The following is an 18,420-nucleotide window of genomic DNA, read 5'->3' as shown; positions in this document are numbered from 1 at the left end:
TATTCATTCGCTCATTAATATGCATTATTCAGAGGCTGCTACAGCTGTCTCACAAAGTTTTACATTTGTCCAAACTTCTTGAGGGATTCTGGAGATCCTGTGAGGAAAGACGACGTCCACAAACATCTGCTGCTTCTTTCGGCAGCTCTGAGGTCTCAAACAGGACAACAGGAAACCAGACAGCGCGAAACCAGCTGATCACTGAGTCCTCGCTGGGAGACATTTAAATAACGTCTTATTTACAAAAAGATGGAATGAAGAATCCTGCTGTGCTGAAGGAGCCGTGTGCAGAGACTGTTTCACAGTATCAGGTGGTCTGAGTGGAAGCATGAAGATATCCAGACCGACCGTCTGACCGACCGACCGACCGTCTGACCGACTGACGGACTGACGGACTGACGGACCGACGGACCGACCGACCGACCGACCGACCGTCTGACCGACTGACGGACTGACGGATCGACGGACCGACTGACGGACTGACGGACTGACGGACCGACGGACCGACGGACTGACCGACTGACGGACCGACAGACTGACGGACCAACCGACCGTCTGACCGACTGACCGACCGACCGACCGTCTGACCGACTGACGGACTGACGGACTGACGGACCGACGGACCGACCGACCGACCGACCGACCGACCGACCGACCGTCTGACCGACTGACCGACTGACGGATCGACGGACCGACGGACCGACCGACCGACGGACCGACGGACCGACCGACTGACCGATGGACTGATGGAACGACGGACTGACCGACTGACCGACTGACGGACCGACGGACCGACTGACGGACCGACGGACTGACCGACCGACAGACTGACGGACCGACCGACTGACGGACCGACCGACTGACCGACTGACGGACCGATGGACTGACGGACTGATGGACTGATGGACCAACGGACTGACCAACTGACCGACTGACCGACTGACCGACCGATGGACTGACGGACTGATGGACTGATGGACCGACGGACCGACGGACCGACGGACCGACGGACTGACCGACCGACCGACGGACCGACGGACTGAGCTGCAGCAGATCTTTCACTGCTCACTGCTCAACATTAAGCATCCAGACAGCTGCAGAGGGACAAAGTTGACCTTTGGAGGACGTGGAGATGAACTCATGGTGCTTATTGGACAGTTGACGGACAATTGTTGGTTTCTTTGTAGATAAAAGAGCTTGGTCTGTACCAGCTCTATATGGAAAGTGTCCTGAGACAACTTCTGTTGTGATTTGGCGCTATACAAATAAAATTGAATTGAATTGAATTGAATTGACACTTGAACTGATGGCGAGGACCACCGGATGCTGTTTCTGATGCTGACTCAGCAGATAACTGGAGAGTCTGAAATGAGAAATGACTCCTGTAAGTCATCTGATCAGTTTTTAGTGTTTGATCCTTCAGCTTGGCCTCAGGACATGAAGACCTCCACCGTTCTGTCCACTCAGTGCTGAGCACCATCCTTTAGAAACATGGGGCCACCTCCACCCTGATGGAGACTCCACTGAGAGACACGATGCTCTTAAAGAAGCAGGAAAATGCTCTGCAGCGTCCTCTGAGGACGACTCGGTCCAAACAGGAAATACAAGAATCCAGATTGTCCCTCAGCATCAACACGGTGGTTAACTGTCTCCCCTGCTACTCCCACACCTGTCTCCTCTGACTCACCTGAGCTGTTTCCTTCATCAGACCTTCAGTTCTTGAAGCCTTCAGATCTTTTTCATTTGTTTGGCGACGTATATGTTCAGAATAAATGGTTTCACTTTCTGTTTGTCACAAACACAAAAGCAAAGCTGTCCTGTTCAAAGTGTCCTCTATTTGTCCTCTGTGTCATGAAGTGTCTCTTGCAGCTCAGGTCCAGATGAATCTTCATGCAGCTGCACTGAAATCAGTTTGTGACACAGTTCATGTTTTTTACTGACCCGAAGCAGAAAAAGATTTTACTTTATTCTGATCGATGGAACGAAGACGACTGAATGACGTCATGCAGCTTGACTCCCAGCGTGTCTCTGAGTGTCTCTGTGAGCGACACACTGAGAGACACTGAGAGACATTGAGAGACGCTGAAAGACACTCACTCTGTTCTTCCAAAAGGAACTCCAAAACTGAACCACATGACACGTGGGCGGTCTGCAGGCACCTGGTCCACAGGTGTAGGACAAAGGGATGGACATTTGGACAAATATCTTCACTGTTGAACTGGATCAGCTGCTTCAGGAGATGTTTTAATATGAAACGACAGATTTGTTGTTTTAAATGTTTGCGTCTTTAGTGGGAACCAATGGGAGCAGAAAGCAACAGACAGGAAGTCAGACGATATTGAGAGACAGACACTGTTGGTTTAGGTATCGGGTTCAGCGGTCACCCGTCCTCCTGCTCAGCTGAAGAAGTCTTTGGAAATGGCCTCCACAAAGTTGGGAGCTGACATGAGGATGCCGATGGTGCACAAGATGGTGAAGAGCGAGAACGCAACCAGGCACAACCGGTCGATCACGGCTGCGGCGAACTTCCACTCGCTGCAGACCGTCTCCTCCTCGTCCTGGCCACGGAAACGCCTGGCGATGTATCTCACCTCCTCCAGGATCTGGTTCAGCTCCGCCTCGAGGGTCGAGCCTGCCACCGCTCCTCCTCCTCTTCCTCCACCCCCGCCCCCTACTCTCAGCACATCCTCCTCCCCTCCCATGCCGCCTCCCACCAGCCGGGAACACAGGAGCTCAGGTTCAGCAGAGGAGGCGTAGCGCAGCCCCTCCACGCCTTGGAGGCCGACATACAGGAGGCTGCCATTGGTCACCTGCGGGTGGTGTCGCAGAGAGCCCTGACTGACGCTCAGCTCCAGGCTGGACAAGCTGCCGCGCCGACGCTTTGTGGCGTTGTGGCACGCCAGGCGGACCTTTGCCTCGCCAGGACGCCGCATCCGCAGGAACCAGGCGCACCAGTTCAACAAAATCACACGGGTCTGAAAAAGAAGAAGAAGAAGAAGAAGAAGAAGAGTAAGCATCATCTACAAACAAAGCTTGTTTCTCTAACTTCACAAAGATATTCTAAACATAAAGGAACTTCACTTCTGAAACCAAATAGAATGAAGATCTCAGCATCACTGTCACTGAAACATCCAGAAACCAGAAACCAGAAAGCAGAAGCCTGAAACCAGAAACCAGATACCAGAAGGCAGAAAGCAGAAACCAGAAGCCAGAAAGCAGAAAGCAGAAAGCAGAAACCAGAAGCCAGAAGCCAGAAGCCAGAAACCAGAAGCCAGAAACCAGAAACCAGAAGCCAGAAACCAGAAAGCAGAAGCCAGAAACCAGAAACCAGAAACCAGAAACCAGAAACCAGAAATCAGAAAGCAGAAAGCAGAAGCCCGAAACCAGAAGCCAGAAACCAAAAACCAGAAACCAAAAACCAGAAAGCAGAAGCCAGCACCCCCTATAAAAAAGCCACCAGCTGCCACCTGCAGGGAGGAAAAGCGTCCGTCCCCATGGACGCTCTTTCACGTCACTGTGGAGGCTGCTGGGAGTCCAGTAAGACCGCCTGCGCTCTCATGTACAAACAGTTTGAAGACAGAGGACCACTACGGCCTCAGAGTCCCCTTCAGGCTCTGCTGACAGCTGCTGGAGACACAGTGCAGCCGCAGGGACGCTAAACGAGACAGATTTGTCCTTTCAGCCTCACAGCGTCACCTTCACAGCTCAACAGTCATCCCTCCTCTTCCTCAGCAGGAACATTCACATTCATGACACACTTCACCCCCCACCTAACCCTGATCACACACACACACACACACACACACACACACACACACACACACACACACACACACACACACACACACACACACTCTCTGTGGAAATCTGAACAAGAGAAATTCTGAATTTATTTGAAGGTCAAAGCTCTTACCTCAGCTGTGTGTGTGTGTGTGTGTGTGTGTGTGTGTGTGTGTGTGTGTGTGTGTGTGTGTGTGTGTGTGTGTGTGAGAGACTGACTGCTCGATGTTTAAAGGCCTTCTTGAAGCTCTAGGCTGAAAAAAAAAATTAAAAAAATGGACGAACACATCAACATCCAATCAGCTCCCAGAGTGAAGCTCGTTAAAGACCTGAAGCTCGTTCAGGACCAGGTGCTCGTTAAAGCCGACTCAGCAGCATGTGGAGACCATGCTGCACTCCTCATGCTGCACTCCTTATGCTGCACTCCTCATGCTGCACTCCTCATGGAGGAGTGGACACACACTGAGCAGCAGAGCCAAAGCAGTGAAGGAGGAGGAAGAGGAGGAAGCACTGACCCATCGTGGCATGTGTCCTCCGTCAGGGTCGTGATGATGATACTGCAGAACCAGGACTGTCGCGATGACAGAGAGACCCACGATCACCATGGTGGTCGCAAAATACTGAGCTGGAACACAGAGGTCAAAGGTCAGCTTCTGTGTACTGATGATGAGGTGATGAAGGGTGAGACGTGATGAAGTGATGAAGGGTGAGATGTGCGATGAAGTGATGAAGAGTGAGATGTGTGATGAAGTGATGAAGAGTGAGACGCCTGATGAAGTGATGAAGAGTGAGACGCCTGATGAAGTGATGAAGGGTGAGATGTGTGATGAAGTGATCAAGGGTGAGATGTGTGATGAAGTGATGAAGAGTGAGACGCCTGATGAAGTGATGAAGAGTGAGACGCCTGATGAAGTGATGAAGAGTGAGACGCCTGATGAAGTGATGAAGGGTGAGATGTGCGATGAAGTGAAGAGTGAGACATGTGATGAAGTGATGAAGGGTGAGATGTGCGATGAAGTGATGAAGAGTGAGACGCCTGATGAAGTGATGAAGAGTGAGACGCTGATGAAGTGATGAAGAGTGAGACGCCTGATGAAGTGATGAAGGGTGAGATGTGTGATGAAGTGATGAAGAGTGAGACATGTGATGAAGTGATGAAGAGTGAGATGTGCGATGAAGTGATGAAGAGTGAGACGCCTGATGAAGTGATGAAGAGTGAGACGCCTGATGAAGTGATGAAGGGTGAGATGTGTGATGAAGTGATGAAGGGTGAGATGTGTGATGAAGTGATGAAGAGTGAGACGCCTGATGAAGTGATGAAGGGTGAGATGTGTGATGAGGTGATGAAGAGTGAGACGCCTGATGACGTGATGAAGAGTGAGACGTCTGATGAAGTGATGAAGAGTGAGACGCCTGATGAAGTGATGAAGGGTGAGATGTGTGATGAAGTGATGAAGAGTGAGATGCCTGATGAAGTGATGAAGGGTGAGATGTGTGATGAAGTGATGAAGAGTGAGACGCCTGATGAAGTGATGAAGAGTGAGACGCCTGATGAAGTGATGAAGGGTGAGATGTGCGATGAAGTGAAGAGTGAGACGTGATGAAGTGATGAAGGGTGAGATGTGCGATGAAGTGATGAAGAGTGAGACGCCTGATGAAGTGATGAAGAGTGAGACGCCTGATGAAGTGATGAAGAGTGAGACGCCTGATGAAGTGATGAAGGGTGAGATGTGTGATGAAGTGATGAAGAGTGAGACATGTGATGAAGTGATGAAGAGTGAGATGTGCGATGAAGTGATGAAGAGTGAGACGCCTGATGAAGTGATGAAGAGTGAGACGCCTGATGAAGTGATGAAGAGTGAGACGCCTGATGAAGTGATGAAGGGTGAGATGTGTGATGAAGTGATGAAGGGTGAGATGTGTGATGAGGTGATGAAGAGTGAGACGCCTGATGAAGTGATGAAGGGTGAGATGTGTGATGAGGTGATGAAGAGTGAGACGCCTGATGAAGTGATGAAGGGTGAGATGTGTGATGAGGTGATGAAGAGTGAGATGCCTGATGACGTGATGAAGAGTGAGACGCCTGATGAAGTGATGAAGAGTGAGACGCCTGATGAAGTGATGAAGGGTGAGATGTGTGATGAAGTGATGAAGAGTGAGACGCCTGATGACGTGATGAAGAGTGAGACGCCTGATGAAGTGATGAAGGGTGAACTTCTCACCTATGAGAGGAACAGAGTCAGAGGTTGCCGGCATGATTTCAGCCACGAGCAGCATGAAGACGGTCAGAGACAGCAGCACTGTGATACCTGCAGAGAGACAAGGTGAGACTGGAACACCTGGCTGTGACCCACACCTGCAGCTCAGCCTGCAGCACGCTGTGCTCACCTGACCGCACAGTGAAATGAAATGTGTGTAAAGTCTGTGAATGCGGCTGCAGGGACTCTGAGTCCTGCGGTTCTCTGCTGGACGTTCTCAGCTCTGTGGTGAAGGAGCAGAGGTGGAGGCTAATGTTGACGTTTGGGTCTGGTCTCAGCCTTCAGGGGCTCTGACTTCCTGTTTCAGGATGTTTGATGGCTGACGAGCATCGACTCAGAGCCATCCGTCATCTCAGGGCTGAGACACGTCCCGCGGCATCTCGAAGGGCCACTTCAACCAAATTACCTGAACACATCGTTTCTCACCTGGGTCTAGCAGCATCTAGTGTGTTTTCATCTTCCAGGTGAACCACACACTGGACTCCTCTCAGCTCTGGTCCAAAGGGCTGGAGGCTGAGAAAACTAGAAACACCTGAGTGGCCATTGTGAGGCAGGCAAGAAGACATATGTCTCTTCCTTCATCACTCTGGACTTTTCTAAATGAGCCTCAGCATCAGTGTTGAATATGAGGAAAAGCTCCGACATGAACAGGCTCATGAGACTGCAGCAGTAAACAGAGAGCACCGACACTTTTAGGCTTATTTTAATAAAACGCTCCAAAACAAGAGTATTTCACAGCTTTCTGAACGTCTGAGCAGCGTTTAGTCTGGACCGAACTGCTCATCGGCCGGATCCTACCATTGACCCTCACCCAGCGAGATCTTCTCTCCGGAGTCGGCCGGCAGGAGGAAGACAAGGAGCGCGAGGGTGGAGATGAGGACGCAGGGGATGAGGAGGTTGAGTCCGTAGTAGAGCGTCCTCCTCCTCATCACCACGGTGAAGGTCACGTCAGGGTAGGGCTCCTTACAGCAGTCGTAGAAACGCTCGTTCCTCCGACCCGGAACCTCTGCGAACCAAAGATGGACAGTGAAAGTCAGTGAGGACCTCAGAGGTCCAGAAGGAGAAGAACACACCAAATCTGCCTGTTAGACCTACAAAGGTCGACCTGAGACCGTGCAGCCTCATGACGCAGCTGTAATCCAGAGGTTCACTGATGAATAAGAGACGGTACAAACGTCATAACATGTGTATACATACATACATTCATATTCATAAACCAAATTCTGCTCGTTCCAGAAGAATCGCTTGTTATAGCACAAACACATCGTCACAAAACTTTGAGAAAACAAGAAAAAGATCCAGTCAGAGACTCTGCAGCATCACGTAACACCATCACACACAATGACTGATCAATCATTGAACACCAATCCTCGGTTTGTCTAAATGGACAGAATAGTGGAGACGTGCAGAATCTAAAAGCAGCTTCTCCACACCGACCGTCTCAGAGGATCAGACCAGTTCTGAACCATCGATTCATAAAGCAGCAGCAGCAGCAGGAAGCAGATCAGAGGAGCGACTCATGTTCAGCTGTCTTTGATGAGCTGCAGTCGTCTGAGAGAAGAAATCACGTTTGTGTTGTTAAAGGTTAATTAAGCCTCAGTGTGACCGCGCTTAAAACACACTGACGGAGAAATAAAGTCAGAAAACTGAAGAGAAATAAACCTGAAAGTGCTGGTGAGCAGCTGCATTCACACTCGTTTCATGTCAAATGGCTCCGAAACACAATTTCTTCCTCCACAGGAGAGGTACTTAAACACCTCACAGGAGGTGAGGCCTCCCGCTCACAGTCCTTCATCAGCCTTTTACTGTGTGGATGCGGTGACCTTTGACCCCTCCTTTAATTTGAATACAGTGACCTCTCGTCTGTCAGCTGGTCCACTGGTGGTCCCCCACTGGTTCCACTTCCTCTCTTTGTCTTTGTGGTTTTATTGCTCTGGTTGTGAACTGTCCTCTACAGCTGAGGACTGACTGAGGAGTGGTCTCTGTCTCTCTCTCTGTCTCTGTCTCTGCTGTGTTTGGACCACTTCAACTTAAACTGAACTGCTCTCATTCAGTGTTTCTCATTGGCTCCAGTGACCCCCCCTTTTCCTGTTTCTGGTTATTTTACTGATGAATTGGTGGACGAGGTGTCGGATAAACCCGCTGGTTCATTTCCATCCCTGTGCGACGAGTGCAGCTCGCCTGGCTGCCTTTCATTTGCCTCAACGTCTCTACGTTGCTCACTACATTAGTTTTAATCTCCACCATAGGAGGTGATGGGGGGGGGGGTTAAGTTCCCTCTGAACGGCCCATTGGCTGAGCAGTGTCTCTGGAGGAGGCCAGCTTTCATTCGCTGCTATCTTCTCTTTCCATTTCATCCTCTCTTTCATGAGCTGTTACAAACACAGGAGCTTCAGCCCCCCAAGGACAGGGACAGGGACGGGGACGGGGACGGTCCTGTGCTCGTCATTAGTCTCGACCACAGCTCATCCTCTGCTGTGCTGCTGGACTCTGAGGTAAACAACACGCCGCTGTTAAGATCCATAACTGACAGTGATGTGGCACAGACCCCGTGGTTTTATTCTATCCAGGCTATTCTATCAAGTTACAAGGTTAGCTTAGCTTAGCTTAGCTTAGCATGAAGACTGGAAGCAGTGGGACACAGCTAGCCTGACGCTGCCCCATCAGAACAGCGACAGAACAGAAACAGAGCCTGTAATGAATCTCAGGTTTACCAACACCTGAACGACCACCACCAACCACGACCGCTGTGAGTCTACCGACCAATGGCGAGCGAGCGATGGAAGAACAAACAGGAAGACACCAGGCCTTTATTTGAGTCACACTAGAGCCTTTGAAAGCACAGGTCTGAACGGTTCGGTTCAGGTTCAGCGCGACAGGAATCATCACAGGATGTTAGCATCGTTTATGGACCCGGACCAGAAAGCAGACCAGCTAGTCCACAGGCTGTAGATCAGAAACCAGTGAAACCAGTTCAGGTTTTTCTGTGGTTTCTGTGGTCCACACACGTCGAGTTGCTGCACCGAACTGGAGAAAGTTTGATGGTCATCGAATTGGACGAGTTAACGGCAGAGACGATGAAGGCTGGACAGAAACTGAACTGTCCACTCTGAGTTCACACAGAAACCAGAAATCCAGAGCGCTGACGATCACAAACATGACAGATTTATTCAGTGAAAGGTTCCAGTGTTGAAAGGTGGCCTCTTTGACCTCTGACCTCCACACTCTGCCCCTCATGTTGCTTCACTCATTCTGTCTCTGGCTTACAGGAAGTCTCATTTTTCTGAGCTGACTGTGTCTGCTGATGGACATCGTTTGGATTTTGATTCGGTTGAAATCTCCAGAGCTTCACGTGTGACGGCGTGTGATTGGTTCACTTCATTAAACACATAAACACAGACACAAACAAACAAACTGACAGACAGACATAGAAACAAATACACAAACAAACACATAAACACAGACACAAACAAACAAACTGACAGACAAACATAGAAACAAATACACAAACAAACACATAAACACAGACACAAACAAACAAACTGACAGACAAACACAGAAACAAATACACAAACACATAAACACAGACACAAACAAACAAACAAACTGACAAACATAGAAACAAATACACAAACAAACACATAAACACAGACACAAACAAACAAACTGACAGACAAACATAGAAAGAAATACACAAACACATAAACACAGACACAAACAAACAAACAAACTGACAGACAAACATAGAAACAAATACACAAACAAACAAACAAACAAACCGACAAACACAGACACAAACAAACGCACAGTTTTCAGACATCACTGCAGCCTCATGTTTCCTCTTGAACTCAGTATTTAATTTCCGCTGTGTGTGATTAATAAAGTTTTACCTTATCTTATCTTATCTTATCTTGACTGGTTGTCGCGCTCTTACCCACGAGGTCCCACTCTCCATTGGCGATGTATCCGGTGACATCGGCCTCAATCATCTGCAGGTCCAGAGACCAGCCGCCGTACGTCCACGAGCCGAACTTCAGGTCGCAGCGCTGCACGTCGAACGGAAACCAGCGGACGTCGATGTAACAGGTGCTCTTAAATATTCCTGAAATGACAAAGCAGAACATGAAAAGGAAAGACGAGCTGTGTGGACGAGATAAAGACGTTGAAAGCAAACGACAAGCGCGGTAAATAACCTCAGAAGAAGCTGAAAATCTGTTTGTGTTGGCAGGAGATCAATATCAAACCAAAGCAAAAACTAATCACTGAAAAACAGAAAAACATCCAGGAAAACAGAAAAAAAAGCAAAAGTTAAAGAGGAGTCAAAGAAGTTTTAAAGGGCTCTTCTAATCTGATCCCAGAGCAGCCAGCCAGCACCTGCTGCCTCCAAGAATAACAAGGTTTAAGAAGAAATCAGGATCATCAGTGACGGGATGCAGCTTGCTAACGGAGCTAACTGAGGCTAACTGGGGCTAAATGAAGCTAACTGGGGCTAACTGGGGCTAAATGAAGCTAACTGGGGCTAACTGGGGCTAAATGAAGCTAACTGAGGCTAACTGGGGCTAAATGAAGCTAACTGGGGCTAACTGGGGCTAACTATTCTATTCTATTCTTTCTGCTGCTTCGAGTCAAACCTCCATTGAATCTCATTTTCTTTCTCTGCTGAAGCTTCAAGCTCGTCTCGCTCACTGTTGTCCCTCCAGCTCACAGCGATCAATGATCGATGATCGATGACAGCTGTCGATCGTAATAGAGCCGTTACCACTTTTATTAGTTATTGATTCCCGGTGATGGGCGTCCCTCCTCTTCCTGACATTTATAGCTCTGCTGCTGATGAGTTAAAGTGACGTCTTCACTTTCCGTTCGTCTGTTTGAGGCCAAATAAAACCAAATCAGATCTACAGAAACAGTCCTTCAGCGTCTTTCTATCAGCTCCCTGGCTGAGCGTCATGATGTCTCAGGTCGTCAATCAGGACCATAAATCCTCCTGACCTCCTCCTGTTGACCCCTCAACCTCACGTTGACCCCCTGCCCCCCTTCAGACCTCCATAAAACTGCTCTTGATTAGGAGATGCAACAAACAGTAAATCTCTGTCTGTCTGTGCTATAATTCATTGATTATGGAGACGCAGAGCAGACTGCAGTGTGCTCCTGAAGGAGTTATTGTCTCTATGTGCCGTAAATAAACCTCAAAATCCAAACTGGTATTCGTTGGAAATGTTCTGTACAACCACTTACATGCACAGTAGGAAGAACCAGGAAGTGAAATTCAATTCTTGAGCACATTCACAGTTGCCCTTCAGAGCTCATAACTGTGGTAAAATACATAATCAGTTACTTTTTATGGATTTTGAAATGCATGTTTGAGAACTGTTTGTTAGCGATGGGGCCGTCACTTCTTTAAGACTCTGCAGTTCAGTACAATGACGGCAGCTTCCAGAGTAAAAGACGACCAGTGACGGTCTCCAGTCTCCTCATGCTGCAGCTCTCGTCAGTTAGCGTCAGCGCTAACATGCTGAGCTTCAGCAGGTACAATGTTCGTTATGTTCAGCGTCTCCAGTCAGAGACTGATAAAGCCTTCCTGAGGCTCCTCAGTCCATGTGGCGACAGGACGGGCGTGCAGGTGTCTTACCTGGTGGCAGGTACTGGCAGTAGCCGGTGGAGTTGACCAGGATGTTGGTGTGGAAGGAGGCATCAAACCTTTCATCAGCACTGTGGACAGAGACAGACGAGTCAATCAGAGTCCATCAGGGCTGCAGCTGATCCACACACTGTAAAAGATGACCCGTTATCTACGCTCTGACGTCACCATGTCCAACCTGAAGCCGAAGACATTACCCTAAAAAAAATCTTTATTTTTTTTAAAGGTCCTCAGTTTCCCAAAATGTCCTTTTCCAAATACTTCTTTCGTAGGACATGTCCTGCTCAGTGCCCCCCCCCCCCCCCCCCCAGCATCCAGCAGAGAGCCTCCCCCAGCCGGCAGCTCTGATGTGAGTGTTAACAGTGAGGTATTAATCCTGACGGCGTCTGTCTTCACTGCTGATAACAGGAGGGAATTAGCTGAATTAGCTTGTTAACTGGATCAGAACTGAAGGATGAAAATAAAGGTGAACTGTGAGTCTTTGGCCTCGTTCAGGGTGTCTCACCATGAATTAAAACATCCTCAATCCACCTGATGACTAACTGATCCTGTTGCTCTGCCTCTGACACCGTAAAGAAGACAATTCAGGAGCCAGAGGGACGATTCTTCACCAAACGACGGTTTGGACGTCCAGAAAGTTAATGACACTGAACATTTCTGATGAGGAACTGAAGCACCGCCGGGTCGATACCAGACTCCACCACCGCCTCCACCCGTTGTTCAGTTTGTGTTACTGTGAGACCTCGGCGAGGCTGAACGAACCCTTTAAAACACAGAAGTCACACAGTAACTCCAGCTGACTGATGGAGGCGGCTGACCACCAGCCACTGCAGGGCGACTGACAGCTCATCAAACGCTCTGCACTGTCCCGTTAAGGCTTAACGACCTGTGAACAGGTGACCTTCAGAGTGTCTGCAGCACTGACGTCGAGCACCTGTTGTACAGCAGGATGTCTGGCCTCCAGATCTGGCTGTCGGGGAATCGGACGTTGGTCACACCTGGATAGTCGGACATGTTCCACTGCAGGTAGAAGTCTGTCCAATACTGCGCACACACACACACACACACACACACACACACACAGGCATTAATGCTGATGTACAGGGTTAGGGGTAGGCGTCAGGTAGTGAGGGCTCAGGTGTTTTGGGGGAGGGGCTTTGCTGGGAGGCCTGATGGGATTTTTGGGTTGGAGGATGTACTTTACTTTCTGTTTCTTACCATCTTTAACATTCCTCATGTCACAGTTGTGTGTTTGAATGATCAGCCGGCTGACGCTGTGGCCCCGTACCATTCATTGACTGAGACTCACCTGTCCTGGTTCATTCAGGTGCAGGTAGACCAGTTCATCACTGTGTCTGTTATCAGAGTGATGAGAGCAAAGGTCTGATCTGTGGGCAGCTAACGGCCTGAAGTAAAGCATCTTTTCGAGACTTGTGTATTTTGGTCTGAGAGCAGCTGATAAGATGCAGCTCATCTTTGTTTGACCTCCATATTTCAGCCGGTGAAATCTAGATTAGGCGATGATCTTATGTAACAGCCATTGTTGTGTGTTTTTGGGCAGCAGTGAGCGAGCAGAGCGAGCTGCCGGCAGACTTCAGGACTGCGCCGGTCTCATTTGCATACACAGCTCTTATGACCGATTCGCTCCTCATTACATGTCAGAGCTGCTCTGAGCGCTTTGTGCTGATGGTTTGAGGCCATGAAGGCTGAAGGTCGCTCACATCTGCCTTGTTTACTTGCTGTCACCGAGCTGAAATGTTTTCTCCAGAGGAATCTGTTGCAGAGACACCCCCAAAAATCACAAGAGGACACTCTGAACACGTCCGACGACGTCCGATGTCCACGTTCCAAGTTTAAATCAGAGACATAAAGACCCATAAAACCACGTTTTAACTCGGCAGCCTCGCTTTGATCTCAGCCAGCCGCTCAACATGAAGCAGTGAGTGTGTTTAGATGCAAGATAAAAGTCTGTTTTCAGCCATTAAAGCAGCAGCATCACTTGTTAAAGCGCCGCATCGTAGTCAGGATGTTTCATTCAGGACGGGAAACATCCAGCAGACAATCCTGAAAAAAATGTGAGGCGGATTCAATGCTGCAGATCAACAGGAGCAGTTTTTAAAATGTCTCAGCGACATGAGATCATTCACATCAGTGTGTTTAACGTCTGCAAGCCAAAACTCCTTCACGGTGATCAGGACGTTGATGTCAAGAACTGATGGAAACATTTCTTTGGTCATTAAGTGACATCATTACTTTCCATCAACAGGCACCAAAACCACAGAGAAGATCCAGAATATGTGGAGAAAGATGAGAAACATCAGCATCGATGTGTGTTTTAACGAGCAGGTGAGGATTCCTTCGCTGAGACTCCAGTCCAACAGGTTCAAAGGCTCAAAGAGATTAAGATTAAGATTAAGATTCGTACTTTATTCATCACAGCACACACATGCTACAGGGAGGAGGAGACTGCACACACGCCATGCGTTTGACCCGTCCTCGGTCCGTCGTTCCTCCGCGGCAGACCAGGAGCGGTGGGCTGCCAGCTGCCAGCCGATGCCGGTGCCCGCGCCCGGGGACCCATCCTTCCTCGTCACTGATGGTCAGGCGGTGGTCTTCTTGCATGTTTTTCGTGGGGGTTATTTAAGGAGGAAACCCCGGGTGAACACGGGGAGAACATGCAAACTCCACACAGAAAGGCCCTTTTTCCTCGAGCAGCAGGCACTGAAGACATGGTGGAGGACACGCCAGCAGCGCCCACAGCGGGATTCAAACCGGGGACCTTCTAGCTGTGAGGCGACAGTGTTACCACTTGTGCCGAGAGAACAAGACGAGACCAAAAGAACCGGCGTGCCGCGAAGCGAAGAGGAAGAGCTGACGCAATAAGACGAGGGCCAAAGAGATTCACAGAGGAAGAAAAGGACATTCACAAACGGGTCCGTCATCAGTTCAACAGAATCCTGGAGACGGTGAAATGCTTTCAGGTGAAACTTGGTCGTGGATTTATTTTGGGCTGGTCCTGTCTTACATCCATCTGGGTCTGATACTGTGTTTTCTAACAGGATTATCTTCCCTCACAGAGTTATTGGTTATTTTTGGATTTCTGAGGGATTTTAATTCTTCCTTTTCACGCAGACGAACCACGTCAAGACCAACTGTCGACTCGACACGAAACCAGACAGTCAGAGGAACCGGCAGCAGAGGACGCGGAGCTAAAACATCAGTTTGTCTTCCTGTTGTTTGTCTTCCTGTTGACGCTCTGGGAAATGTCCCGAGATCATTAAAATAAAAGCTACGAGAAAAGTCAGAACGAAAAGGGTTAATTTTTTTGCTTAGCTTTTATACTGAAGCTAAACTTTGCTGTAACGACACAAATCATGAAATCATCAAGCGGGAAAGTGATGTGGACCATTTTTACAATAACTGAAGAGGATCACAGTAAACTGGTACTTTTATTACTATTTGCTCCTGGTAGCACGGTGGCACAAGTGGTAACACTGTCGCCTCACAGCTAGAAGGTCCCCGGTTTGAATCCCGCTGTGTGGTGTGTCCTCCACCGTGCCTTTGGTGCTGCTGCTCGAGGAAAAAAGGGGCCTTTCTGTGTGGAGTTTGCATGTTCTACCCGTGCCCACCTGGGGTTTCCTCCTTAATAACCCCCACTAAAAACATGCAAGAAGACCACCACCTGAACAATGGTGACGAAGAGTACTGGTCCCCGGGTGCCGGCTGGCAGCTGGCAGTCCACCACTCCTGGTCTGCCGTGGAGGATCGACAGACCGAGGATGGGTCAAATGCGGAAAAAAACAATTTCACGGGAAGCATGGCGTGTAGTGTGCAACTAACTACTAACTGTGTGATGTGATTAATAAAGTATGCTTCTTCTTCTTCTTCTTCTTCTTCTTTATGATCTCTTGTTAGCCACATTAGCGACGTAGCTCTGCAGTTCTGCCTGTCCTCTGGTTTGTCCAGACTGAAGTCTGTTGGATGATTGTGATGAAGTGGTTCTTCACGTTCCCCTCAGGATGAACTGATCCTCTGACTTCATCCAGCGCCATCATCAGGTCAACAGGTTAATGTGTCCAACACTTTGATTTATGATCAAACACCCGCTGAACTAAAGACACATCAGCTGGACACTGGGTTTACTGCTAATTAGCACGGAACAAGCAACATGCTAACGAAGACGGTGAACATGGTCGACGTTATACAAGAATGTAAGCACGCCGACGTCCATCAAGCATTGAGCTGCTCAGTTCATGGAGGAACCTCTTGTTGGGTTCAATGGACGACCTTGTAGAACCCGGCTGTAGAAGCCACGCGGTGCTTTCATGCCATCCTTTTGTCTCATGAGACAAATGTACTTTAAATGTGTTCATATGCATGTTGAGCTCAGTGATACGCGTCTGGGCACCAACTGAAAAGAAAACTCAAAAAAGTAGCTGAAACATTAGAAAACTCCTGATGAGCCCTGAAGGAGAAACTCTGCTCCAAAATGCTGATATTGATTCTGTTTTTAGCCTCTGAGTCAAAGTTTTCTTGTTTGCCAGAAGAAAAACTTCCAAAAGCTGCAGTAAGACTCTGACATTAAAAAGCCCACACAGCTCCCGGTGCTGAAACGTTTCCTCAAGCTTCCAGACGCTCTTCCTCTGCACAGAAAAACACAATGACTGGAGGAGGAGGAGGAGGAGGAGGAGGAGGAGGAGGAGGAGGGGAGGCAAACGCCAAATTAAATTAGGCTAAAAGACCAGTTGGTCCTGCGAGGGTGCTGCAGAGAGGAAATGCCGAGTCTCCGGGGAGGAACCAACCTTTCCATCCGAGAGGAGCAGATTAGGCCGGATTAGTGCATCACCACTTTACAAACACATATTCCACAGGACCTGATATGAAACCTAATTAAATTTGGACAGCTGCATGAAATGGGTTTAGGAAGCTCTCTAATGAATTGCTACGCTCTCCATTAGCTCTGACATTCACACCAGAGTCAATCCTGCCTGGAAAAAAGCAAAGAGAATCAGCTTTTTATAGCGTGAGACAAAGTTAAAATGAACACAGAAGCTGCAGGAGTCGATATCAGAGCGGCGTAAAGAGCATGAGGCGTTGAACCAACGACTCTCACGGAGCGAGCAGCACAACAGCAGATGAAATATTTGTGGAAACAGAAAAAGAAGTTGGCACTCTGCTTGCTGCCTGCTGGATCAAGTTTCCTCCATCACAGCAAACTTATCTGGGTCAAGTACCCGAGCTGGAGTACTGCGATTCCTCCAGAGTCTCTCTGGAAGCCGAACTGAAGGAAGGATGGGATGATGTGGCTGCAGGCTCCCATTTATTATCAATGTTTACTCGGTTTCTTTCCCCCAGAGTCATTTTACGCACCTTCCCCAGCGGCCGACCGGCACAAAAAGACCCATCTGTAACGGCTGGAAGTGACACTGGTTTAATTCTCTGTAATGGACCAAAGTCCAAAGCCAGGAGAGCAGTGTGGCAGCAGAGCAGGCTGGGTGGAGGTATGGCAGGGATTTTCTCCACTTTCTCCCACTGGAGATCACGAGTGACGGATCATCACACCAACGCTAACCATGTCCAGACTGCACTGCACTTATCGTCACTGCAGGAGAAACAGACCTTTACGCTCATGGACTTCGCTGATCAGGAGAACTTAACTTTGAATTCTGCTGTGAGGACACAAATAAAACTTCTTGTTTTATCCTTTTTTTTAACATCAGTTACTGTTCAAAGCCAAACTTTGAGGAAACAGAGGAAGGAGGAGCGTCAGAGCTTCTGATGACCTTTGACCTCTGATATGTTTCAAGTCAAACACCAAACTTAGAAGAAGACTCACCAGCTGCAGCCAGATGTTGGTGGTCAGCACCTGGTTCTTCTCATCCTACAAAGAGAAAAACAAGACAATCAGCAATGTGTCTGCAGACAAAGACCCTCTGCGTCGTGCAGTCGTGGTTAAAAGTCCGTCCACTCGCCGGCATTTCGTTCACGGCCGTGAATTAATGTGAAACATGGCAGCGTTCCAGCTGAGGGAAGGATGAATACGAATGATGTCAGTTTGATGAATGTCCGGCCTGTTAATGCATTCTCAGGTCGCCGAGCGTACAGAGAGAATTAAACGATGGGAGGAGGACGGAGATTCTTCGGGGTAAAGACTTCGAACACCACAACGGCTCAACCGACGACTGACCTTCAGTCGGTTCAGCTGTGACCGCGTCTGAACGTGAGTTCACTGCATCCAAACAGGGAGATATCGTATGAAAGTCATCAGTGAGCCTTTCTGTTCCTCCATCACATCAACACACACACTGTAGTTTATTCTGACTCACACACACGCAAACACTCACTGCAGCACCAAACCTGGATTCATCCGCCGCTGAAAAAAGTCCCAACAGATGCTCCATGTCCCCTGTTTGTCTGATAAAAACTACGGTGAGCAGCTGTTTGAGGAGATTAATGAAGCTTTAAAACATGAAACTAAATATTTAAAGATTTACGTCTTCCGCAGGAACCAATGAGCTGAGAGCCACAGACAGGAAGTCAGACAGTGTGGAGACACGGACGGACATGTTGTTGGTTTGGTCCTTTTCGTTGGGTTTGTTGACAGTAAGGAAAGTGTAGAAGAACAGAATCAGTGCAGTCAAAGGGTTAAACACTACGATCACCTTTGGGAAAACGTGACTCTAAGGATAACGTTACGTTCAGTGACTCAGAAACCGTGTGGAGTCCATCCTCCATCCTGTTTGT

At 48.7% G+C, this 18,420-nt stretch overlaps 1 protein-coding gene across 1 annotated transcript in view; it reads right to left on the bottom strand.

Moving 5' to 3' along the window:
* The window catches only part of LOC139337631 (neuronal acetylcholine receptor subunit alpha-7), a 33,934-nt gene that overhangs the window by 703 nt on the left and 14,811 nt on the right, over positions 1-18,420 (bottom strand). Inside the window, exons 3-10 of the mRNA XM_070972315.1 lie at positions 17,513-17,557; positions 12,611-12,720; positions 11,668-11,747; positions 9,973-10,140; positions 6,850-7,044; positions 6,003-6,089; positions 4,296-4,405; positions 1-2,975 (exon numbers count right to left, since the gene is read on the bottom strand). The exon at positions 1-2,975 is cut by the window's left edge and continues 703 nt beyond it. Of these exons, the coding sequence (XP_070828416.1) occupies positions 2,397-2,975; positions 4,296-4,405; positions 6,003-6,089; positions 6,850-7,044; positions 9,973-10,140; positions 11,668-11,747; positions 12,611-12,720; positions 17,513-17,557 (1,374 nt within the window). The 3' untranslated portion in view covers positions 1-2,396. The remainder of the gene's footprint in view (positions 2,976-4,295; positions 4,406-6,002; positions 6,090-6,849; positions 7,045-9,972; positions 10,141-11,667; positions 11,748-12,610; positions 12,721-17,512; positions 17,558-18,420) is intronic.

The sequence above is a fragment of the Chaetodon trifascialis genome, chromosome 10, assembly GCF_039877785.1.
Source record: "Chaetodon trifascialis isolate fChaTrf1 chromosome 10, fChaTrf1.hap1, whole genome shotgun sequence".
NCBI classification, from domain to species: Eukaryota; Metazoa; Chordata; class Actinopteri; order Chaetodontiformes; family Chaetodontidae; genus Chaetodon; species Chaetodon trifascialis.
The sequence above is the reverse complement of the archived record's forward strand: the minus strand, read 5'-3'. Positions and strand labels throughout refer to the sequence as shown.